Below are 27462 nucleotides of genomic sequence, written 5' to 3'. Positions count from 1 at the left end.
ACATCTCCAACATGAGGGTAGATGAGTTAATTGGCTCCCTCCAAACCTTTGAGATGGGATTGATTGAGGGAACTGAAAAGAAAACCAAGAGCATTGCCTTTGTTTCCAACACAGAAGAGGAAAACAGTCAAGATGTGGATAAAGAATGGGCCAATGAAGTTGCAATGCTGGGGAGACAGTTTAACAGACTGTTAAAGAAAATGGATGTCAGATCCAAGGCAAATGTCAAGAACATCTCGTCTGACATCAGTAAATCCAACAATGCTGGAAGAAAAGCAAGAGCAGACGAGAAGCCCAAAGAAGGAAAAGAGGTTCAGTGCTATGAATGTGATGGGTATGGACACATCAGGTCTGAATGTGGGACCTACCTTAAGAAATAGAAGATGAGCCTTGCTGCCACATGGTGTGATGAGAGTGACACTGAAGAGGCTGCAAATCTTGTGACTGCTTTGACAGGAAGATGTGAATCTGATGAAGAGTCAAGTGATGGTGAAGTAACCTTTGAGGAATTGGCCTCTACCTACAGAGAACTGTGTCAGAAAAGTGTTGAACTGAACAAACAGTCTTTAAATCAAGAAAAGGACATAACTCATCTTGAGAATGAGAAGGTAGAATTCTTGGAAACCATCTCCAAATTGAAAACAGAAGCTGTGGCTCTAAAGGTCAAGCTAGAAGAAGATCAACAAGTTGAGAGCCAGAAGATAGTCCAACTGGAGAAAGAAAAAGCAGAACATGTGGAAACTATCCTCAAGCTAAAGACTGAAGTTGTGCTCTTAAACTCAAAACTAGAAGAAACAACCAAGTATGTAAGGATGCTGAACAATGGATCTGACTCCTTAGACAAGATTCTTCAGACTGGACAAGTCACAGGAGTCAAATCTGGATTAGGGTACCATAAAACCAAGGCTAAAGTAGCTACACTGGCTGCAAACCTCAAGCTAAACCTAAATGCAGCAATAGTAAGAGGAGTTCCAAGATGTCACATCATATGTCACACCATCAGAAGAAAGAACAGCAAAAATACAAACACCAAAGATGGAGATGTCATTACTGTGGGAAATTTGGACACTCAAGGGCCTTCTGCTATAAGCTGTATGGTTACCCTACCCACCTTCATTAGCAACAGCAGAAGAGAAGACATCAGTATGGCAGACACCAAAGATGGAGATGCCATTACTGTGGGAAAGCTGGACACTCTAAGTCTTCCTGTTATAAGCTGTATGGTTATCCTAGCCATGGGCATCAACAGATCCACTATCAACCCAGACCCAAATATTACAGGCCTATCAACAAGAAGCAATGGGTTCCTAAGACTAATGTCACAAGTCTAATGACTCTCAAAGAAGAATGGTATTTTGATAGTGGATGCTCTAGACACATGACTGGGAACTCAGACTTGATAACTGATCTTCACCCTCATGACTTAAGCTATGTTACCTTTGGTGATGGAGCTAAAGGTGAAATAAAGGGGATAGGCAAGCTTGAATGTCCTGGAGCTCCTAAACTTGACAATATTCTTCTGGTCAAGGGCTTGACTTCAAATCTAATAAGCATCAGTCAGCTAGGGGATCAAGGTCTGAGTATCATCTTCACTAAAACTGAATGTCTGATTATGAACAAAGACAGTGAAGTAATTATGAAAGGAATCAGGACCAACAACAACTGCTACATGTGGAGCTCTCAAATGGATAATCCCTCTAAGATGAGTACAGTTGCAAGAAAAATCATCAAGGGAAAAGAAAAGTGTCAGGTAAGGGTGCTAATAGCTAACCCCAAGGAAGAAAAGGTCTTGATGGCACAAACACCTGAACACATGACTGGTGGTATGAAGACTGAAGTTAGTAAGAGCTTTGCTGGAACTGAGACACAAGGAACTATGTCAGTTGAAAACAACAATGCTCAACCAGGGTGGATGAAATTGCTGAGAATTATCTACAATGTCACACTCGATGCTATGACATTGTATTATGACAACCTGACTGCAGAGGACTTGCATGAGGAAAAGGGAAAATTAGGGGCGTGTTTTTTTGAGAAAGTATGGAAATTAATGTGGAGTGGAAAAGGCAAGAATAATATTGTCTGGCCAATGAAAAGAAAAAGCCACATTACTAATGAACCATCTCTTAGTATTGGAAATAACACACTCTGCCTGAACACAATCAAAGAACCTCTGCTAGGGCAAAGAAAGTTTTCTCAAAAGTTCAACAACATGTCTCAACATCCGTCAACATCTAGCTCAAAATCCTTCCATACTAGAACTTCCTCCATGGAATTCTTAGATGAAGATTTGATGGAAGTAAGTCCACTGCGTATGATACCTAGTAACGTTCCAAGCTCACCTTCCATGACTAGAGCTGAGCAAGGTAACACTCCTGAAAAATCGCCTAATAAAGAGGACATGCACTCTACTGATTGCATCATAAGAAACCTAGTTACTAGCATACTGAACGAAGAGCATGGAGTTAAGGACATTTTTACCCCTCTGTCCATAAGGGAAACCTCACCTGAGGTGAAAAGCCAAGCTGAGAAAGATGATAACTCATCTAAAACAGAAAAGGAAGTAGCTGCTGAGGGTCTGTGTTCACTTGAAAAAAACTTACCTAGAATGTCACCTGATACTGCTCAGGACATTGAGGAAGAAAGGTCTGAGGAAGAAGATGACACATTGGTCAATCTTGTGAAAACAAGTATAGCCAATAGAATGAGAAAGAGGAGGAGTATGGCAGAGATAAGGACAGGTAGGAAAGAGAAAAGGGTTGGTGTCGCATTACGCGAAAAATCGGCGGGAAAAAGAAACAACAGAGCCGCCACCGTGCGTTATTTATCCCAAAGGCGGGAAAGGAAACGCTCGAAGTAAACCTGGAAAGGAATGGTCTCGCGACCAGAGAAAGATGGGATCGGGAGTCGGTTATGCGAAGGGAAGGTATTAGCACCCCTACGCATCCGTCGTACTCGACGGGATCCACGCTCAGAAAGAATAGAAGAAAGGTTGCTAAAAACTGCTCAAACACTGCACAAGGCTGGAAGGAAACACAGAAAGACGGAAGAAACAGACTCGGCAGGATATCGCATCCTGGGCCTACGTAGTCTATCAGACACAGACATCAGAGTCGACGTAGTTCGGGAACAGGGGAAAACGTGCTCGCTAGGATGTCGCATCCTATGCATACGTATCTTCTCTAACCAGAGGAAGAATCAGAGCACTCGTAGCTCGGCTAACGCACGCCAAACAAAACACAAACAGGAAACCGACTGCCAATCGCTGGGCTTACGTCAGACTCCACACAAACAAGCAAACATGGAAACCGAATGCCAATTGCTGGACTTACATCAGACTCCGAACCAACAAACACACACAGGAAACCAACTGCCAATCACTGGACTTATGTCAGACTCCAAACGAAGAAACTGGAAACCGAATGCCAATCGTTGGACTTACATCAGACTCCAACCAGAAAGGGATAACAAACACACACAAAAGGAAAAGAAAGTGCCCGGAGAGATCAACTCAATCTCCTGCCTACGTACCTCATCTGGTATGAGGATCAGGGCGACGTAGTTCCCCTTAACAGGGAAAGAACTTCTATCCTAACTAGAGACAAAGGGAGACACAAGCTACTAGGGAGACTACGACTCGAGCCTAGAAGTTGTCATGCATACGATCCCTATGTTGAGGTTTCTATCCTAACTTGCACATGAAGCAAGCTAACCTAAACAACACGGTCAAACACATACAAGCACAATAAAGCAAGCACACACACTATATGCAAACAATTGGGATCATACAAGGCTAGGCTGTAAAAACAAGCCAACTGGAATGGGGTGTTTTTTAGCTCTTAACCCTAACATTGAGAGTTAGGGTGAAGCAGATGAAAAGGGAAATGAGGGCAAGACCTCACAGCTCTTATCCCTGGCCTGGGAGAGCTTGACTCAAAATAGAATGTGTGGGAGTTCAGAATGTAGGAACTCTTCTCCACAAGTGACTGACACAACAGGATCTTGGGTTTCTATTCACAATGCATCAACACATGGTGTGTGAGCAAAGTGAATGACGCAACTGAATAGCAGGGGATGGATTGCACATCCCTTCTATCTGCCAATTGCCTCTTGAGAGGTCTTTACCTGCTTGGCACAAAATTAAACATTCAAAAATATTGCCTCTTAAGGAGGGCTTCAGACAGGTTCCTGCCCACATAACAGGACAGGTCTTCCAGACTACATGAAGTCAAAAGAATTATACCTCAGTGGTAAGCAAACCACAAGCTAGCAAAGCAAAGTTCAGATGAACTTAAAGCAACTTATGTACCTGTAGAAACATCTAAGCCAATCAGTTCAACTGTACAGACAAACAATCAACAATTAATATCACACAGACAGACAAATCCAATCAGGCAACAATGGTGCAAGGCATTAGGCAAACACAAATGAATTTTCCTCAAAGCCTACAAAACACACAATGTTAGCAAATAACAACAAAGGACCAAGCTCAAATGAAGGAGCATCATCACTCATGAAGATGTATACTTGAACCTGAAATCACAACTCAAATGGTAAGTCCAAACCACTAGGTCAAAGCCTAGGGTCAAAAGAGGATCAAAAAGTCAAAACAGAACCTCAAACTCAACACAAAGCATGTTTAATCACTCAACAATAAGTCCTAAAAAGAACCAAATCATAATCAATAAGCAAGTCCATGTACCAAGCATGTGAAGTCAAAGACCAATTCAAGGCATCCAAATGATCAACATGAATGAAAATTCTTAATCAAAACAAAAATGATACAAATAATTCTGGAAAAATTCATGAGCAATCAAAACATCCACAACATCCATCACACAAAAAATCAGAAGCATTGGACATCATTTGGCATGGAAATCACATTGTGCAAGTCAGACAACCAAATGTGTGACACAAATTGTCACACCAAGTTAACACAAGCATAAAACAGAAATGGAGCATGGGAAAAATGTCAAACCAAAGCCAAAATGTCCATGAATGTGTCTAGAATCAGCATGCAAAATTTCAAGTTCATTGGGTTATTTTTGAGCATTTTACAATAAGATAAGCAAGGAAAGATCACACATGCATATGTATCCAATCATCCTAGAACAAATTATTTTTCCAGCAAGGCACAACTTGCAAATTCATGCTCATAAAAAACTAGACAGAATAAGGAGCATTTTGCAAAAAATTGGGATGAAATTGATGCATTTTTCTATTTTATATGATTTTTCTAAGTTCATGAAAATAATTGAAATCAAAACATGATCAAGCATAAAAATGGAGGGAAAATGAATAAAATACAAGGCAGTTGAAAAAACGCGCTCGGCCAGGATCGAACCTGGTCCGAATTTGAATATGCGCGCTAAGCAAAATGGTGGCGTTTCAACCTAAAAACCCTAGCGCCCAGAATTCCCAGAATTCGTAGCAAACGCATGAAGAACTCGTAGCAAATTCGTAGCTAACTCGTGGCTACCTATGATCTTCATCTTCTTCAAGATGAAGACGATGAAGTTCATGTCCAGATTTCTAGAAAATCACAAACACTCCAGAAATTAAAAACAAGCATAGAATTCAAAAGCATTTTTCACGTGGATCATAGATCAAGAAACATTTATTCCTAATTCCTAATAACATGATCAAATCGAAGAAGAACATTCTTGCACTTCAAACTTCAATCATGCATAACTTCATGGATATTGCATCATTTTAAGTGATTTTTTCACCAGAATTCTCAACAACACGAGATCTACACAAACATACACATGGATTTGAGAATTATGAGAATCAAAAATCCTACCTCTTGAAGAGCAGATTCGGGTTTGGCTTGTTTCAAGGCTGGTGATGGTCCAAAAATCCTTTACAATGCTTGGTGAGATGATTGGTGAAGAGATTGAAGCTTAAGCACACGTGAAACCAGCTAAATTTACAAACTCCATGGATGCTTCAAGCTTCATGTATGGTCCAAACTGGCACGAATTCCTCTAAGTTCACGTTCAAATCTCCTCAAAAACACCTCATGAGCATGAATTCATCAATAGAAAATGCTTTTGTGTGAGAAAATTGCAAGTTCTTGATGAGAGAAATTTTTGATTGATTCCTAGATCTAGATCTGAAAACTGTGTTTTTTGGCAAATGCAGTTGTGATTAACAATATATATGTCTTGCTAATGATACTGAAAACATGTTTAAGCCAAAGCCAAGTGAGATTAGCAAGTTGTAAGGTGTATGTACAAAATTGGATTTTCACCTTCTGCCCTTCATGCATGCGTGAACAGTACCAGAATAAGGCCCAAAACCACTTAAAAATAACCCATGCACACTTTGGAATGGATATTTTATGCATATGATCACCCAAATTGATTTTAATAAATTCCTCTTCAAAAATAGTATGCATGAGCATGTCATCATATGTTCACATTTCAAGCTATGCAATGAGGTATTTGGAAAGTGCATGTCATGATGAGAATAATGCAAGAAGAACCACCAAATTTGGAGCCTTGGTTCAAAAGTTATGCCCATTTGAAGTTTTAAGCATACTTTGCCATGATTGGATCATATCTCCTCAACCACACATCATAAATCCATGATCTTGGACTTTTTGGAAATGGGAGAGAAAGATCTTCAACTTTCATTTTGGACAAAATTTCATTTGAAGCTTTCTTGATGATGTAAGATTGAGTTGAAGTTGGTCCAAAACCTTTCCATTTTTGGAAATTCCAAATTACAGGTCACTTGCTATTTTGGGAAAGTCTTGACTTGACTTCAAATTCTTCAATGTGAGTGTTTGAAATGTCAAATGAGACTTGTTTGAACATGAATGAAGTATCTCTAACCACTTCCCACCTCCAAATCCACAGTTGACTTTGCAGTTGACTTCTGTTGACTTTTATGGGCCTCAGATGACTTGCACCTGTACTGATGAGCTTTAAGCCTTCAACACTTGGCCAAGTTGCTTCAAAATGATCCTTGTGTCATGTAAGCTCATTGGAACAACCATAGGGCTTTGATTTCATGGAAAATGCTCTTGTTGCCTTGCACAGATGGATTCTCCTGATCAGTCTTGACTGATGCAATGTAACATGATATGCAATGCTTATGACCTACCAATGAAATGATTGTACAAATGGGAGGTGCAAATTTGAGGTGCTACAGTTGGTAGTATAGGTCCCTCCAAATCTTGGAGTAAAGTAGAGGTCAGGAAGAAGGAAGACAGTGAAAGTTCTGAAGACGATGTTCCAGACATCTCCTCTAACAAAAGAAAGGCTGTAAAGAAGTCTTCCAACAAAGTAGCTGCTAAGCACCTAGACAAATGGAGGTTTGTCACTCAAAGAAGGGTAGCAGTTGAAAGAGAATTAGGGAAAGAGATTGTTGAAGTAAAGGAAGTATGGATCTAATCCAGGCAGCTGGTCTTATGAAAACTGTGACTGCTCTGCCTCAATGCTATGAAGGGCTAGTCAAAGAATTCATTGTAAACATTCCTGATGAGAGTTATGGAAAAAGCATCAGGGAGGTCTGCAAAGTGGTTGTTAGGGGTAAGTGTGTGAATCTTTCACCAACCATCATCAACAGGTTCCTGGAAAGAGGAACTGATGAAGGGGTAGATCTAGAGGCCACAGATAATGAGATCTGTAGGATGATTACAGCTGGCCAAGTTAATGAATGGCCCAGTAGGAAACACCTTGCAACTAGTAAACTAACTGTCAAGTATGCCTTCTTGCATAAGATTGGTTCTGCAAATTGGGTTCCTACTAATCACATATCCACCATCTCCATTGCTCTTGGGAGGATCATTCATGCTATTGGAACAAGGGTTAACTATGACTTTGGCAGGTTCATATTTGAACAAACCATTAGACATGCTTCCACCAATGCTGTAAAGCTGCCCATTGCTTTTCCATCTATCATCTGTGGGATCATCCTGAGTCAACAACCAGGAATCCTGAGGACAAGTGATATCCCTAGCAGGAGGAAAATCCCTTTGTCCATCCATTACAAGCTGTTTAAGGGAAGTCATGTCAATGATGTCATGACATCTGCCAGAAGGGAGTCTTCACCCAAAGGAAGTCTGATTGACCAACTGAAAGAGATCTGCAAGGAATTGGACAATGGAATAAAGGTGGCAAAAGCTAGAAAAGAGGCTTTAAAAGTTCTCATCTGTAGCCTGGAAAGGGAAGAAAGATAAAAGATTGGAAAGGAATCAATTACAAGATCCCAATCCCGTTGTGAAAGCTCAGAAGATTTTGAAGATGAAGATGAAGGTGAAGAAGATACCTCTTCTTCTGATTAATGGTTCCTGCCTGTATTGAAGACCTGGGGGAGCTGGAAGGGATGGTGGAAATTGTTGCTGTTTGGAAAGCTGATGTTCTTTCTGTTTTTGTATTTTGTGGCAGTCCTCATGATGCCTGTTTTGTAATATTTAGGGCTCTTAATGAGTTCCTTGAATTTGTTCATTGTCTCAGCTTTCTGCTGTGTATAATGATGTTGTGTACTTCCTGGATTTTTGTTTTAACATGCTTAATGTTATAACATATGTTTTGACTTTCTCTGCTAGACTAATAGACATTTATTTTGTCTGATTGGTCACCTTTGGTCAATTTTGACTAAAAAGGGGGAGAAGTGCTTGATATGTAAGTTGGATGTGGCTGATCAGAAGGACAACTATTATTGATATGGTGCACAGGTGCTGATGGTGCACAGGTGTTGATGTTGTAGCAGATGTCATATGACATTCTGGCTGGTACAGGAGCTGGAGCCTGTTTTTGATGAATGCACAGATTTAGGGGGAGAAGAAGTACCCTTGTGCATTTGTGTGTCTTACTAGTTGCATCCATAACTAGTAATTCTGATTGTTGCACATATTTAGGGGGAGGAGAAGTACCCTTGTGCATGTGTGTATTACTAGTAGCCATAGCTAGTAATTGTTTTGCTTCTGCTGCTGATTAAACTACTGTTATGTGGTTTAACTGCTGATAGTTTAACTTGTGAACAAAAAGAACAGATATATGTTTTAGCCAAAATTTGCCAAAGGGGGAGTTTGTTGATTCTAAGAGTTGGTAGCAATTTTGGTAAAAGAAAGAGTGTTCACAAGATGTCTTGTGTGATGTCTTAACATGAGATATCCTATGTACCTGCTGAAGATGAAGAACATTTGCAAGCAGGATTGTTTCAGAATGCCACATACATTGACAGGGCTTCTGATATTGGTTGTACCTGCTGGAGCTTAAATGGAAGACATATGCTGCAGGATTGTTTCAGTTGACATTCTCATTGTCATGGTAACTGATATGGCTGTACCTGCTATAAAAGGAAACTGGATTATGCATGATTTTTCCAGATGTCAGACCCGATATTTTGACATCTTGTACACAGAACATTCAGTATGAATGTCTGGTGTTTTGTGATTGCACAATTAGTGGCAATCATTGGTTGATTGAAGATATGGCTAGCTGGCGCATTCTGTCAGGGATATCAACCAGATTTGTTTATTTTCCAAGGAGATCTTTACAGCTGATATGAAAAGATTTGATTGGAAAATATATCTAGGGTTTTCAATGTGTCCAATACTTCTATAAAAAGGGACTTAGAAAACCTGATTGTACACACAACCAAGACTGAGCGAAATTTAGAGAGAGAGCTAGGGTTTGTGTCTGTAGGTCATTCAAGTCATCCATTGATGATTGAATTGGACTGATTTGTCTTCTTGATCAAAGCTTTGAAGCAAGATCAAGAGTGTGTCTTCTTGATTGAAACTGTGAAGTAAAATCAAGAATATTGTAATTGAAAAGTATTTGCTTTTCACAAGGGATTATTGTTTTCAATCACGGGTGTGTGATTGTAAGGGAAGTGAGTGGGTTCTCATATCTAAGAGTGCTTAGGTAGAAATTGCACCGGTAGAGATTAGGTGAGAAAGACTGTAACTTGGTGAAGTGTACGGATAGTCTTTGAACTAATTCTATTTTAGTGGATTTCCTTCCTGGCTTGGTAGCCCCCAGACGTAGGTGAGTTGCACCGAACTGGGTTAACAATTGCTTGTGTTATTTGCTTTACCATTCTGTTTCTGTTTATCCATTGTTTATAACCAGATATCAGTGTCGTGACATTACCTTCGACATCTTATATCTGATACCAGAATTTCATCACTGTTTGGAGATTCAAAAACTCCAGGATCCAAAGCCTTGCACAATTCTCAATCCACTTCTACAAGCTCCATAAGCAAGATCAAGCACGAATTAAAGCAAGAGAGATCCAGTTCTACACAGTGTCGCACTACGCGAAAAACCGGCGGGAAAAACGAAACAACAGAGCCGCCACCGTGCGTTATTTATCCCAAAAGAGGAAAAGGAAACGCTCGAAGTAAACCTGGAAAAGACATGGTCTCGTGACCAAAGAGAGATGGGATCGGGAGTCGGTTATGCGAAGGGAAGTTATTAGCACCCCTACGCATCCGTCGTACTCGACGGGATCCACACACAAAAGAATAGAAGAAAGGTTGCTAAAAACTGCTCACAAACTGCACAAGGCTGGAAGGAAACACAGAAAGACAAAAGAAACAGAACTCAGTAGGATATCACATTCTGGGCCTACGTAGTCTATCAGGCACAGACATCAGAGTCGACGTAGTTCGGGACAGGGGGAAACATGCTCGCTAGGATGTCGCATCCTATGCATACGTATCTTCTCTAACCAGAGAAGAATCAGAACACTCGTAGCTCGGCTAACGCACGCCAAACAAAACAAAGACAGGAAACTGACTGCCAATCGCTGGACTTACGTCAGACTCCACCCAAACAGGCAAACATGGAAACCGAATGCCAATCGCTGGACTTACATCAGACTCCGACCCAACAAACACACACAGGAAAACAACTGCCAATCGCTGGACTTATGTCAGACTCCAACAAACAAACCCACACAGGAAACCGACTGCCAATCGCTGGACTTATGTCAGACTCCAAACACACACAAAGGGGGTTGAAAAAGAAAAAGGGCGCCCGGAGAGATCATCTCATCTCCTGCCTACGTACCTCATCTGGTATGAGGATCAGGGCGACTTAGTTCCCCTACACAGGGAAAGAACTTCTGTCCTAACCAGAGACAAAGGGAGACACAAACCACTAGGGAGACTACGACTCGAGCCTAGAAGTTGTCATGCATACGATGCCTATGTTAAGGTTTCTATCTAACTTGCACAGGGAGCAAGCTATCCTAAACAGCACAGGCAAACACATACAAGCACAAATAAGCAAGCACACACACTATATGCAAACAATTGGGCTCATACAAGGTTAGGCTGTGAGACACAAGCCAACTTGAATCGGGTGTAGTTAGCTCTTAACCCTAACATTGAGAGTTAGGGTGAAGCAGATGAAATGGGAAGTGAGGGTAAGACCTCACAGCTCTTATCCCTGGCCTGTGAGAGTTTGACTCAAAAAGAAAGTGTGGGAGTTCAGAATGTAGGAACTCTTCTCCACAGATGACTGACTCAACATGATCTTGGGTTATTATTCACAATGCATCAACACAAGGTGTGTGAGCAAGGTGAATGACACAACTGAATAGCAGGGGATGGATTGCATATCCCTTTTATCTGCCAGTTGCCTCTTAAGAGGTCTTCAGCTGCTTGGCACAAAATAAACAAACACAAGCATTGCCTCTTAAGGAGGGCTTCAGACAGGTGCCTGCCCACATAACAGGACAGGTCTTCCAGACTACATGAAGTCAGAGAGTTATACCTCAGTGGTTAAGCAACCAAGCAAAGCAAAAGCAAGTTCAAAAGAACTCAAAGCAACTTAGGTACCTGTGAAAAATCTAAACTAATCAGTTTACAATTCAAACAAACAGACAGACAATAGTCAATCATACAATCAGACATATAGTCAAAGCATCAGGCAACAATGTGCAAGGCACAAGCTCAAACACAAATGAATTGGTATCAACCTACAAAACAACACAAAGTTAGCCAATCATCAACCAATTAATCAACTCAAATGAGTGAACCACTCCAACCATGGCAATGTGCTTCTTAACCTGAAATCCACAATCCAAACAGTGAGTCCAAACCACTAGGTCAAAGCCTAGGGTCAAAAGTAGGTCAAACATTCAAAACAGAACATGAAATTTAACATGAATCAACTTCAATCACATCTTGAAACATTCCAAAAGGTCTCATATCAATATCATTAACCAAAAGCATTTCATGATCAATTGAAGTTCAAGGCAATTTTAAAGCTCAAATGTGACCAACCAGAATGAAAAATCTCAATTAAATCAGAAATGATTCAAATAATTCCAACAAAATTCATGATCAATCACAACATCTATAACATGCATCACATAAAAAATCAGGGCAATTGGATATCATTTGGCATGGCAAACACATCATTCAAGTTGAACATCACAAGGTGTGACACAAATTGTCACACCAACTTAGCACATTCATAAAACAGAAATGACAATTGATAAAAATACCAAATCAACACCAAAATGTCAAGTAATATGTCTAGTTATAGCATGCAAAATTTCACATTCATTGGATCAAAGACCAACATTTCACAACATGATAACCAAGGCAAGGTCAAATATGGACATGTACTCAAACATGCTAGCACCAAAAAATATCCATCCAAGCACAATTTTGAAATTAATGATCAAAAAATAATAGACAAGATAAGGATCACAATGCAAAAAATTGGAGGTCATTTGGATGATTTTTTCAATTTATTGTGAATTTTAGAAGTTCATGGAAGAAATTAAAAAATGAAATGGAACAAGCATGGAAATGTGAAGGAAATAGTGAGAAAATGCAAGGCAATTGAGAAATGGCTTCAGCCGGATTCGATCCATGTGCACATTTGAAACTACATGCGCGCCAATCCTCAAAACGACAGCGTTTGACCATGAAACCCTAAAACACGCGCTGCATGGCTTTCAAAAATCCGCAGGTAATCACATGAACTCATGGCAAAATCTGTAGGAAAACATATGCGTTTCATGGCAAAATTCGCAGGAAAATCTCCAGCAAAACTGGAATATGAAGAACACGATGAAGATCATGAAGATCTTCATCCAACTTTTCCAGATTTTTACAAACTATTCCAGAAATGAAAAATGAGCACAGCATTCGAATAATTATGCATCATACATCAAGAATCCACAAATCATTCATGCAAAAACATCAAAATATGCTTGGATCGAAGGAATTACAAATCTACATCAAAACTTGAATCACATGTAACTAACTTAAATCAGCACCAAATCACTCCATTCAAAGCTCAGATTTACCACCATTCAAAGATCTATGCAACTAGCATAATGGATTGGAAAATTAAAGAGGTCGAAAAACCAACCTCTTGATGAGCAGAAATGAAATCACGTGCTTCCAAGGTTCTTGATGCTCTAATTCTTCTCCAATATGCTTCTTGAAGTAAATGCTGATGAACTGGAAGCTTGAATGCACACGAATCTAGCTCAATCTTCAATTACCATGGATGCTCCAAGCTATGAACATGAACAATACAGCCACGATTTCTCTTGCTCACACGTTCAAAAATGCTCAATTATGCTTCATAATGATGAATGGATCAATGAAAAGTGTTTAGGTTTGAAGAATTTTGGAAAAAATGTGAGATTTTTTTTTGAGATTTTGGTGATTCTAGATCTAGAATTGATGATTCTGAGCAAAACAGTTATGATTAAGCATATATACTCCATGTTAATCATGTTTAAGAAGTGTTTAGGGCAAATGCAAATGTGATTAGTGAGCTTTGTGGTGTTTGTGCAAAAATGCATTTTCTACTTCATGCACCTTCATGCACGTGAGCAGTGCATGTTCAAGGTCCAAAATGCCTTAAAAACATCCCATGCACACTTTTGAATTGATTTGGTATGCATATGTTCCACAAAAATGAGTTTATGCAATTTCTTCCCAAAATCTTCATGAGTGAGCCAATGCCATGCAAATGAGATTTTATGTCAAATGATGGTATGCTTGGAAAATACATGTCATAAGGATAAATATGCAAAAAGAACCACTCAAATTGGAGTTTTGGTTTGAAAGTTATGCTCATTTGAAGTTTAAACCACACTTTGCCATGATTGAATCATATCTCTTCAACCACACATGAGAAATCCATGATCTTGGACTTTTTGGAAATGGGAGAGAAAGATCTTCAACTTTCATGTTGGACAAAATTTCATTTGAAGCTTTCTTGATGATGTAATTTTGAGTTGAAGTTGGTCCAAAACCTTTCCATTTTTGGAAAATTCAAATTACAGGTCACCTGCTATTTTTGGAAAGTCTTGATCTGACTTCAAATTCTTCAATGTTGATGTTTGAGATGTAAAATGAGACTTGTTTGCACATGAATAAGGCATCACTAACCATTTCCCACCTCCAAATCCATAGTTGACTTGATAGTTGACTTCTGTTGACTTTTCAGGTCTCAGATGATTTGCACATGGACTGATGAATTCTGAGCCTTCAACACTAGGCCAAATCACTTCAAAATGATTCTTGAATCATGTGAACTCATTGCACCAACCCTAGGGATTTGATCTCATGGACAATGCTCTTGCTTGCTTGCACAGTTGAATCTTCTAACCAGTCTTGACTGATGACATGATGGACTATGCAATGACAATGCAATATTAATGACCTAAACATGAAAATGTATATACAAATGGGAGGTGCAAATTTGAGGTGCTACAGCTGCCCCTATTCAATCAACTGGGAACCTGAACGGATGATAGCAACGGCTGTCAGACCTTCAAGGTAAACAGGGATTGAATACCAAAGAACCGTAGAAATTTGCACTCCGCGGGCTATGATACAGGATATTTGCAACAGTAACTAGACAAGACGTTTACCGACGACTCTACTGGGGATTTTGATTTTTATCAAAGGAAAGATACAGCCAGACGTCAGCGGACGAATGGGAAAAACTCAATGTTTATCGACACCAACGAAGAGGTGGCCAGACATCAACGGATGAATGGGAAGACTCAACCAGACGTCAACGGACAAACGGGAGAAGCTCGACGTTTATCGACACCAACGTAGAGGTGGCCAGACATTAACGAATGACTGGGAAAAGACTCGACCAGACGTCAACGGACGACCGGGAGAAGCTCGACGTTTATCGACACCAACAGAGAGGTGACCAGACATCAACGGATGAATGGGAGAGGGAGCGATACAACCAAACGTCAACGGACGAATGGGAAAAACTCAACGTTTATCGACACCAACGGAGAGGTGAACACTTCACTGGGGAAGGAAAACAAAATATTTGCAACTAGAAACCAGATAGGACGTTTACCGACGACTCTACTGGGGATCTCTGGCTGGGGAACAACCAGACATTTACCGATGACTGGGGAAAATACTCGACGTTTACCGACATCGAAAGATGATGTTTACCGACACCAACAAAAGACGACCAGACATTTACCGATGATTGGGATGAAGATATACAAACAGATGTCAACGGACAACTGGGAAAAACTCCACGTTTACCGACACCAACGGAGAGGTGACCAGACATCAACGGATGACCTGGGGGAAAGAAATACAACCAGATGTCAACGGACAACTGGGAAAAACTCCACGTTTACCGACACCAACGGAGAGGTGACCAGACATCAACGGATGACCTGGGGGAAAGAAATACAACCAGATGTCAACAGACAACTGGGAAAAACTCAACGTTTATCGACACCAACGGAGAGGTGAACACTGGGGAAAAAGCTAATACAACCAAACGTCAACGGACGAATGGGAAAAAACTCAACGTTTATCGACACCAACGGAGAGGTGACCCGACATCAACGGATGATCTGGGGAAAGGATAGATGTTACGCACATCGAAAGATGATGTTTACCGACATCAAAACAAAGACGACCATACATTTACCGATGACTGGATTGGGACTCGATGTTTACCAACACTGAAACAATGGTGTTTACCGACACCAAAGAAAGGACACACACGGGTGCAAACATGACACTTACTGGTATCACAAGAACGACATCTTTAATATGTCAAGGCAAGGCTAAACTCTTGCTGGGGGTCTCACTGGGGAGAATCAACTTTCCTTCCACAGACGGGTGAGGAAATAAACCTCTCTGGGAAGTTACCAATCCTGAATGCGGTCAGGAGCAACTGTAGCAAATGTGCCGTACAGATGTTGAACAGTGATCCGCCTCTGTCGGGGATATGGTCTGATTAGGTTTAACACATGAATGCATATGTTTGAATTTTTCTATGGCGTAATGCTCCATATTGAATGGAAATGCTACGCGTTTTGAGGATGCAATGATTACTACATGCAAATGATGAACTCCTGCTGGGGAGCAAAATTCTCCAACTCTGTGGGGATACTCTGTCTGAGGAATGCTCTGCGGGGAGTAGCACCGACTTCTCGCTCATGCTGGAGAATAACATTGACGCTGTAGACAGGATAGATCCCACCGGGGACAACCTTCACTGGACCTAATCCACTCGGGGACTCTGCTAGGGAAACAAACAATGCGACTTTACTAGGGAGAGCTGCCAATCCACAGGTAGGATAAACTCTGCTGGAGATAATTTTCACCGAACTTGATCCACTCGGGGAACTTGCTGGGAAAAACCATCAACACAACCCTGATGGGGAAAGGCATACACCACCCTGTTGGGGGAAATAATATACCAGACCATGCTGGGGAATAGCATCTCTGCTGGGGAAAAGCGTTCACGACCACACTGGGGAATAAAATACTCCACCGACACCTCCGCTGGGGATACCGTAACCTTCCAACTCGGTGGGGTCTAACAATCTCAAACTGGCTGGAGATACACCCACTTCCAGGCCTGCTGGGGAGTTAAAAATCCTTAGACCTGCTACTGAGGGGCACCATTCACGGATGTCTCTGCAGGGGAGAATAGTTCTGATAACCTTCGGACTTGCTTGGGGAAACATCCTCAATCAAGCTTGCTGGGGAATCCCTGATTTTGAATATGCTGGGAAGACAAGTCCTGAACCTGTTTCAACTGCTGGGGAAAGCCCCTCTCACACTACTGGACAGTGTTGACACATCCCTGAACAAACCGTGGCTTATCTGCTTCAGCCAGGAATCCCAAGGTGATGACCTGCAAAACAACACGACAAACATGCCCCAGGGGATTGCATGGACAAGATACGCTCAAGTGTCCTCAACATTCAAAATGATTTTCAAATGTCTTATCTTTCTGCACGTTATTGTCTAGCCTTCATGTTTTTATATGCAATGTTCATCAAAAATTCGGACGTTTTTGCAAACAAAACAGTAAAAATAAAAACAAGAGAGCAATTTATCTGAATAACGACTTTTTATTGATTGAGAATGGGCCTGAAAAGGCGAATACATCGGGAAGCAATTCCTAGAAAGGGGTAATTGCGCACAAAAGGAAAATAAACTATCCTAATGGCAATATGAACACGGCATCCACTATTTCCCAATTCTGTTATGACTCACAGATCATCAAATTTCTCCCAACTTCCTTGCTTAATGAGAAGAATGACTGGACCGATCACATCTTTCGAGATGGTAGACGATGAAGTGCGATGAAGTATAGATAACTCGGACTGTAGTCTTCGCTTTAATCCCTCTTTTGCCTGGATCTCCCTTTCGGGTTTTCAATCCACCGGGATACCCATTTTTGCCTAAGCCTCCCTTGCGGGTTTTCGACTTACCGGGTGTACAAATTCTTTTCATTTTTTATCCCTAACTTTTGCCCGAACCTTTTCTTTTTTTTTTTGGTTCGCCGGGATGCCCTTTTTTGCCTGGACTCTTTTTTTTTGTCCAGCGGGTCGTTTATGCGAAGTATTTTTTGACTACATCTGAGTTAATAGGGGACGGAAAATCTTCACCATCCATAGTTGTAAGCATCAAGGCTCCACCGGAGAAAACCTTCTTAACAACGTATGGACCTTCGTAATTAGGAGTCCACTTGCCCCTGTTGTCTGTACCGGGAGGAAGGATCCTCTTCAAAACTAGATCACCGATCTGATAGCTTCGAGGACGCACTTTCTGATCAAAGGCTCTCTTCATCCTTCTCTGATACAACTGCCCATGGCACACAACTGCTAACCGTCTTTCCTTGATAAGGCTCAACTCGTTAAACCTTGTTCGAATCCATTCCGCTTCGTCAAGCTTGACATCCAACAAGACTCTCAGAGAAGGGATCTCCACTTCAACTGGTAGGACCGCTTCCATACCATACACAAGGGAGTAAGGGGTTGCCCCGGTCGACGTACGCACTGAAGTACGGTACCCATGCAAAGCGAAAGGCAGCATCTCATGCCAATCCTTGTACGTCACGACAATCTTTTGCACAATCTTCTTGATATTCTTGTTTGCCGCCTCTACAGCACCATTCATCTTTGGTCTGTAAGGAGAAGAATTGTGATGTTCAATCTTGAAATCTCTGCAAAGCTCTTTCATCATCTTGTTATTGAGATTCGAACCATTATCAGTAATGATTCTCTCAGGAACCCCATAACGACAGATGATTTCCTTCTTGATGAACCGGGCAACCACTTGCTTGGTAATGTTAGCATAGGAAGCTGCTTCCACCCATTTGGTGAAGTAATCAATCGCAACCAGGATGAAGCGATGTCCATTAGAAGCAGTAGGCTCAATCTTCCCAATCATATCAATGCCCCACATGGCGAACGGCCAAGGTGAATTCATGACATTCAGAGAGCTTGGTGGTACATGCACCTTATCAGCATAGATTTGACATTTATGGCACTTCCGAGCGTATTTGAAACAATCGGATTCCATAGTCATCCAATAATAACCGGCTCTCAACAATTTCTTAGACATTGCATGACCACCAGCATGGGTACCAAAAGATCCTTCATGCACTTCTTGCATCAACGTGTCTGCTTCGTGTCTATCCACGCATCTGAGCAGAACCATGTCAAAGTTTCTCTTGTACAACACGTCATCCTGATTCAAATAAAAGCTTCCAGCTAGCCTTCTCAGGGTTTTCTTGTCATTCTTTGACGCACCTTCAGGATACTCCTGGCTCTTGAGGAAATTCTTGATATCATAGTACCACGGCTTCTCATCAACAACAGACTCGGCTGCGAACACATACGCAGGCCTCTCGAGTCGATTCACCGCAACATGTGGCACATGATTCCACCAATGAACTTTGATCATAGAAGACAAAGTAGCCAAAGCATCAGCCATCTGATTCTCATCCCGGGGGACATGATACAACTTCACCTTCTTGAAGAACGTCAGTATTCTTCTGGTGTAATCTCTGTAAGGAATGAAATGCGGCTGGTTGGTATTCCAATCTCCATTGACTTGGTTAATCACTAGAGCGGAATCTCCATATATATCCAGAGTTTTGATCCTTAAATCAATGGCTTCTTCTATACCCATGATGCAAGCTTCATACTCGGCCTCGTTGTTGGTCACGTCAAATGTCAACCTGGCAGAAAAAGGTATATGAGCACCTTTAGGGTTAATAAGCACTGCCCCAACACCGTTGCCATTCACGTTCACAGCCCCATCAAACATCAATGTCCACTTGTCATCAGGATCCGGTCCTTCCTCGACAAGAGGCTCTTCGCAATCTTTCATCTTAAGATACATGATGTCTTCATCAGGGAATCCAAACATCATCGGCTGATAATCATCAATTGGTTGCTCGGCAAGGTAGTCTGACAGGATACTACCTTTGATGGCCTTCTGTGACGTGTACTGGATATCATATTTTGTTAAAATCATCTGCCAACGGGCAACACGTCCGGTGAGAGCCGGCTTCTCAAAGATGTACTTTACTGGATCCATCTTAGAAATCAATAAGGTAGTATGGTTCAACATATACTGCCTCAGTCGGCGAGCAGCCCAGGCCAAAGCACAGCAAGTTTTCTCAAGCTGTGAATATTTGATTTCACAGTCGGTAAACTTTTTGCTAAGGTAGTATATGGCATGCTCTTTTCGACCAGACTCGTCATGCTGTCCCAATACACACCCCATCGAATTCTCAGTCACTGACAGGTACATTATCAGAGGCCTCCCTGGAACTGGAGGTATAAGGATTGGAGGTTTCTGTAAATACTCTTTTATCTTATCAAAAGCTTTCTGACAGTCATCATTCCACCTGATTGCTTGATTCTTTCTTAGCAATTTGAATATCGGTTCACACGTGGCGGTTAGGTGAGATACAAACCGTGCAATGTAGTTCAATCTCCCTAAAAACCCACGAACCTGCTTTTCAGTTTTTGGTTCAGGCATCTCTTGTATAGCTTTGACTTTTGCTAGATCAACCTCAATCCCTTTCTCACTGACAATGAAGCCCAACAGCTTACCGGATCTCACACCAAACGTACACTTGTTTGGATTCAGCCTCAGTTTGAACTTTCTCAGTCGATCAAACAACTTCTGCAAATTTACCAGGTGCTCCTCTTCTGTCTGCGACTTCGCAATCATATCATCCACGTACACTTCAATCTCTTTGTGCATCATGTCATGAAAGAGAGTCGTCATAGCCCTCTGATAGGTAGCACCAGCATTCTTCAGCCCAAATGGCATCACCTTATAGCAAAACGTGCCCCAAGGTGTAATGAATGTCGTCTTTTCCATGTCTTCTGGTGCCATCTTAATCTGATTATACCCAGAAAAACCGTCCATGAAAGAGAAAACCGAGGATTGAGTCGTATTATCAACCAATACATCAATGTGAGGTAATGGGAAATCATCTTTCGGACTCGCTCTGTTCAAATCCCGGTAATCGACACACATTCTGACTTTGCCGTCCTTCTTCGGCACGGGAACGATGTTGGCCACCCACGGGGGATAAGTTGTCACTGACAGAAAACCCGCATCAAACTGCTTCTGAACTTCTTCCTTGATCTTAACAGCCATATCAGGACTAGTTCTCCGAAGCTTCTGCTTGACTGAAGGACAATCTTCTCTGAGAGGTAGCCTATGCACCACAATATCGGTATCCAACCCAGGCATATCTTGATACGACCAGGCGAATATCTCCACATATTCTCTCAGCATCTCAATCAACCTCCTCTTGACGTCTTCCTTCAAAGCAGCCCCGATCTTGATCTCTTTTCTGGCGTCCTCAGTACCGAGATTAATAATCTCCAACTCCTCCTGATGAGGTTGGATGACCCTCTCCTCCTGCTTCAATAATCTGACCAATTCTTTGGGGAGTTCACAGTCTTCCTCACTCTCCTCTTCAGCTTGGTAGATGGGATTATTGAAATCATACTGAGCCATAACAGAACTGTTCATAGTGGAGTCCGTAAGATGACTTCTGCATGTTTAATGCTTTATTTTAGAAAAAAGAGTTCAAGAAAGTCACAAAAAACAAAAACATTGCCATTTTTATTTTTTTTTGAAAATGAAAAACAAAAACAGAAAGACAGGGATCACAAAACTGTTTGCAAAACGTCCTTTATTAATGATATCATTGAAAAACATGATGAGGCCCTACAATGAACCACTACGCCTTGGGCAGAACGTAGGGTTTTGTGCAAAATGAAAAACAAAAGAAAATTACTCTGTTTGAAGAGTAACTTGGACCACGTCTTCTGCTGTCCAGTTGTTGATCGACTCCCTTGGTGCACACGGGCGAACCCAGTTTTCTAGATCACAATCACTGTCACAGTCTTCACCACCGGTTGCAAAGACGTCACCATGATTCATCAGCCCAACGCTGGTAAAGGTACTCGGCCCTTTCTGCTCAATCTGCTCCGCCTGCAGAGGTTGATAACCAATTCCGAACTTGTCTTCCTTGACAGGCAAATCCACCATCGTGCCCCAGCCTTCTGCCTTACCAGAGTTGACTACCTCTATTGCCTGCTTGTAGGATGCAATTGAGGCACCTGGCTTCTTCTGCTCAGCGAAAGCCACCCTCTCAAGAGCAACAGTCTCGAATGCCTGGCATAAAGTTTCATGGATCTCGCCATCCACCTCTACATACTTGAAAGAGGATAGGTGACTCACCAAAATGTCTTCTTCACCGCACACAGTCACAATCTGACCGTTCCAGACATACTTCAGCTTCTGATGGAGAGTTGACGAAACTGCCCCAGCTGCGTGAATCCAGGGACGCCCCAATAAGCAACTATATGCTGGCTGAATATCCATCACATAGAAGACAATACTGAACACCTCCGGGCCAATCTTTACCGGCAACGTGACTTCACCAAAAACAGACCGTTTGGGTCCATCAAAGGCACGAACAATCAGATCGCTCGGAGTAAGGACAACCCCTTCAACATCAATCTTGCTCAGGATCTTCTTGGGCAACACATTCAAAGACGAGCCCGTATCCACCAACACGTGTGACAATACTGCGCCTTTGCACTCCATGGTGATATGCAGGGCCTTGTTATGGTTGCGACCTTCAGGCGTCAAGTCCAAGTCTGTGAACCCTACACCATGCCTGGTACTCACATTAGCAATCACGCCCTCTAACTGGTTGACAGAGATCTCTTGAGGCACGTAAGCCAGATTCAACATTTTCAGCAAGGCATTACGGTGTGCCTCAGAGCACAGAAGCAATGAGAGTATCGAAATCTTGGACGGAGTTTGATTTAGCTGATCTACAATCTTGTAGTCACTCTTCTTGATAATCTTCATGAACTCCTCCACATCTTTCTCAAAAGAACCCTCAGGCGCCTCCTTCTGAGCAGATTCTTCATCAACCACAGCTTATTTACCCTTAGCTTTGGCGAGAGCCTCAGTATTGTTGTCCCTCAACGGTTGTGGTGCAAACAAACGACCGCTTATTGTAAAACCTCCTGGTCCCCCAACATTATCCACAACTGGACTTGCAATCACAGGAACTCTAGCTGGCACACCAATTGTTACAGGAGTCTGATTCACTGGCCTGACCTGACTTTCAGCCCTTCGGTTACTACGGTAAGCGTTGTCATACTTCCATGGCACATCCCTACTGTTCTCAACCGGCCTTCTTCCCGAAGCAACAATGGTAGTTGGAGCACTGACGGTTACAGGAGCAGAAATGGTAACAGGAGTACCACTAGCTGTAGGCGCATTAATAATTCTCTGGCCACGTCCCTCGGACGGTTTGAAATAAATGGTGACAGTTGACACCGCCCCACGTTCTTTAACAGCCCGAGCAAACTGCAGACAACCCTCGTCAATCAGATTCTGGATACCAGCCCTCAACTGTACACAACCATTCTCAGAGCCTTCACAATCTGAACAGTCCTGATCACAGCCCGGGTATACTCTCCCATTCAACAAACGATCCTTCACAACCAGCAATGAAGTCTGAACATCATCAACATTGACCACCAAGCCTTCAGCTTCACCGTCTTCCAAATTGTTTACCCTATGCGCATCGTGCCGAGGCATAAGGTTGTTCACAACATTCGGCACAGGAGCAAAATTGATAGTTTTGGCATCAATTAAATCCTGGACCTTATGATGAAAAGCCCGACAATTCTCAATGTGGTGCCCCGGAGCACCAGAATGGAAATCACAACGCACGTTGGCATCATACCCAGGTGGTATCTTTGTCAACGGAGCCATGGTATGCAATTCAACAAACCCCAATCTGAGCAGTTCAGGCAACAACTCAGCATATGTCATAGGCAACGGGTCGAAGCGTCGATCATGCATCCTCTGTCTAGGCTGATACGGACGTTGATGTTGTTGTTGTGGCGGTTGTTGAACCCTCTGTTGTTGCTGTTGTTGACGTGGTTGAGGTGCTGGAATGGTTACAACCGCAACCTGGCGATATTGCCCTCTGTTCACATTCCTTCGGTGTTGCGCAACATTGGTTTCACCCTCTCTTCTACGAGGTGCCCCAGCAAATGGTTTCTTTGAAGATGAGGAACCAGCATCCTGAATCTTCCCAGCTTTAATCAGACTCTCTGTTCTTTCTCCACAAATCACCACATCTGAAAAACTACCGAACGGGCAACTCCCCATCCGGTCCATAAACACACCTTGTAATGTACCGATGAACATGTCAGTCAACTCCCTTTCCAGCATAGGGGGTTGTACTCTTGCGGCCAATTCACGCCACCTCTGGGCGTACTCCTTGAAACTCTCTCCAGACTTCTGACAAAGACTCTGTAACTGAGTCCGGCTCGGCGCCATGTCCATATTGTGTTTGTACTGCCTCAAGAAGGCCTCACCCAGATCCCTCCAATTACAAATGGATTCTCTCTTTAGCTCCATGTACCAATCCAAGGAAGCTCCAGACAAGCTATCCTGGAAGAAGTACATCCACATCTTTTCGTCGTCCGTATAGGCAGAGATTTTCCTGTAATACGCCTGCACATGGGTGCGAGGACAAGAAGTACCGTTGTATTTATCAAATGAGGGTGCTTTGAACTTGTAGGGGATTCTCAAGCCTTCTACCAGCCCCATATTAGTCACATCAAACCCCAAAGAGTTCTGACACTCCATGGCTCTGATCTTCTCAGCTAGGGCATCAACTTTTCGATCTTGTTCGTCAGTTCTTCCCACAACTTCATCATCCTCACTGAGGAGAGTAAACATGTCTTCCTGCCTGTCAACCAGCGGAGCAGGATGTCGGACGGGAGCCCGGGTAGCTCTGGCATTAACAGTCTCTGCAGCAAGAGGTTGTCCGTTGATTCTGATACCCCTCAATTCATCACCCACGGCATAATCATTGACGGGAGCAACAACAGCAGCATTGTCGGTCACAGGTGCACCCACCGGTGAGGCACGACTAGGAGGTGGGAGTACAACTTCTTGTCTCTGGGCTAAGGCACGCAGCTCCTCTTGCCCTTGAACGACCCCTTGCATCATTGTCATGAATTGGGCCATATTAGCCCTCATCTCAGCCAACTCTGCTTGAACCTGGTCCATGTTCCTCTGTTGATTCAATCTGGTTGCATAGCGGTGCGGACTTTGATCATTTATTCTGTCTGACACAGGAACCAGAGTGAGAAGTCTCGAGCAAGAACACCTGTAATGCAAAATGATATGTGTATGATGCTTATGATGCATATGATGCACATGATATGTTCATTTCTCAGGCATTCAAGAGCCTGATTCATCTTTCAAGAAATGGCAACCTGCAATACAAACAACAAAGAAGCAACATACACAAGATAACTGAGCACAAGGTGAAACATCAACAGCCAACTCTATAGATATGAGCAACAAGGATCGTACAACACAGGTTCAAATGATCAGAGTACAACAATGAATCCCATCCAACAAGCCTGGAGGTGATTCCCAACATAAACAACAGAGATACGAGCTAAGACAAATGGCTTCCAGGAATGAGATTCTTCAGGTATTGACACTGGTCTATCAACAGGTCGCATTCTGAACATTCTGGCAGGGGAGTGATCTTCTCCTTCAGTTATCTTCTGAGCTCTATAACTTCTCCTCCAAGCTGGCTCTCTGATGCACGTCTCAAGTCTACCTCCTTCTTCAGTTGGATGTCTTTGTCTCTGAGTTGCTTCTCCAGGTCTCTTATCTTCTTCTGATAACTGGCTTCAGCTCTCTGCAACCTCAAGCATTCCCGGTGTTCTGCATTCAACAGTGCCTCCATCTCCTCATAGGACCTCTTCTTGCTCTTCACTCTAGCAACATCTTCACCCTGCATGTCTTTGAGTTGATGAGCCAAATTCAACTTATCAGCTTTGGCTTTGTAAAGCTCCATCTGAGTGTCTTGCTCCTTCTCCTTCAACCGACAATTCTCCATCAAGGCTTGCTTGTACTGCTCAGCAGGTACACTCTCAGCAAGGATCAAAGGTGGTTGCTCTCGCAATGACTTCATCCTATCATAGGGCAACAACAAAGTTTCCACTCTCTTCTTAACCCAATCAATTTAATCAGGCATAGCAACAGCAAACTTCTTCCCTAGGACAGCTCCATCCTTGACACCAATGGTCTTCCAAGCTCTTCCTATCTGCTCCAATCTAGCCGGGTCACTCTGCTTCTCAAAATACACACTCTCAGCTATCTCAGCATCAAGTGGTCTTCCATTCATCACAAACCCCAACTGGCGAAGAGAAAGAACCGGATTGTAATTGATGCAACCCTTAGTCCCTACAAGTGACACATTACGAAACGCTCCACAACTCATGATGACATTATGCACATCCATCCGGTATGACTGCCACCTGATATCATAAGAGGTAAGAGACATAATCCTTTGAGTCCACTTATGAGTGCTCTGAGCATCCACAAAAGGTCCACTGACTGGCAGGAGAGACAAGAACCATCTGAGCAACAATGGGAGACAACATCTGATAGCTCCACCCTTACCATGCCTACTGTGAATAGCATAGTAAGTGTCAGCTAACAAAGTAGGAACCGGGTTCCCTCCAATGAAGATAGTGACTGCAGCAAAGTCCACAAAGTTGGGCATACTCAGGAACAAGACAATCCCATAAATCAAGATAGCTAACTGAGCATGAAAAGCTTCCCAATTTCCCTTCTTAGCTTCTTCTGTAGCCATCCTCAACAGGAACTTCAAAGGCAACCCTACAACATCCCCACTGGACTTCCAATTATCACTCACTTCTTTGATACCCAAATGAAGAGCTCTGGAGACAACTCTGAAATCAATCTCCTTAGGCACATCCAAGAAAGGAACCTGATACCGGATCGGGACATTCAGCAGAATGGAGTACTCTTCAAGAGTAGGAGCTAACTGATAGTCCTGGAAAGTGAAGCAACGAAGCTCTGGATCGTAGAACTGGAGAAGAGTCTGCAACGGTACTGGGTCTACCACCATTTTCAACAGTGTCAACAAATCCCCATACTGATCAACAAACACCTTCTGATTACCGCCGGTCACAAGGTTGCTCAACTCTATCAAAGATGTCAATGGCTCACGGTGAAAACTGTAGGAACAAGTCTTCCGCTTCAACTCGGGAACGGATGCCATCTCTCACAGTGAATAGACTCCTGAATGAACCTGAGAAATGATATGCATGAAGAGATTAGCTTTTTTCTTTTCTCTTTTTCACTTTTTTTTCATTTGTTTTTTTTTTTTGCATTATTTTTTTGAAAATAAATATGCTATGATGCAAATGATGCAAACACGACTGGCTGGCTGTATTTCTCGGAGCACAGGTTCAAAGCTTCGGCTTGAATTCGGACCCACAAAATCATCTGAGACCCAATCTGTAGAACCAAGTCACCAACAGGATCACAAGTCACCAACAAGTCACCAACAAGTCACCAACTGTACCTGTAATAATGATCATTCCCTCCCCACTCACGGGTGTAATCTAGGCCAGGGTAAGGTCGAGAGAAACGAAGGATAAACAACCCTTTCATAGAATATCATCAAGTACACACCAGATGTATGCACCGATAATACCCCATCAGGATCTGAACTGCTCGTGATATCAAGTTCCGCTAAGTGGCGCAATACCACCCGCTTCCCAAGAATCACTCTATTCCTAGGTGTCCTAGATTTCACTCATAGCCTGGGT

At 42.5% G+C, this 27462-nt stretch overlaps 1 protein-coding gene across 1 annotated transcript; it reads left to right on the top strand.

Annotated features, from left to right (window-relative positions):
* Positions 1 to 2605: 2605 nt before the first annotated feature.
* LOC127081622 (uncharacterized) lies at positions 2606 to 8185 on the top strand. Its single transcript, XM_051021863.1, has 2 exons — positions 2606 to 2738; positions 7452 to 8185. Exons 1-2 carry the CDS (start codon positions 2606 to 2608, stop codon positions 8183 to 8185), a joined length of 867 nt encoding a protein of 288 aa, XP_050877820.1.
* The last annotated feature ends 19277 nt before the right edge of the window (positions 8186 to 27462 follow it).

Source organism: Lathyrus oleraceus, chromosome 5 (assembly GCF_024323335.1).
Source record: "Lathyrus oleraceus cultivar Zhongwan6 chromosome 5, CAAS_Psat_ZW6_1.0, whole genome shotgun sequence".
NCBI lineage: Eukaryota > Viridiplantae > Streptophyta > Magnoliopsida > Fabales > Fabaceae > Lathyrus > Lathyrus oleraceus.
Note: the sequence above shows the minus strand (reverse complement) of the source record. Positions and strands in the feature narration are given on the sequence as shown.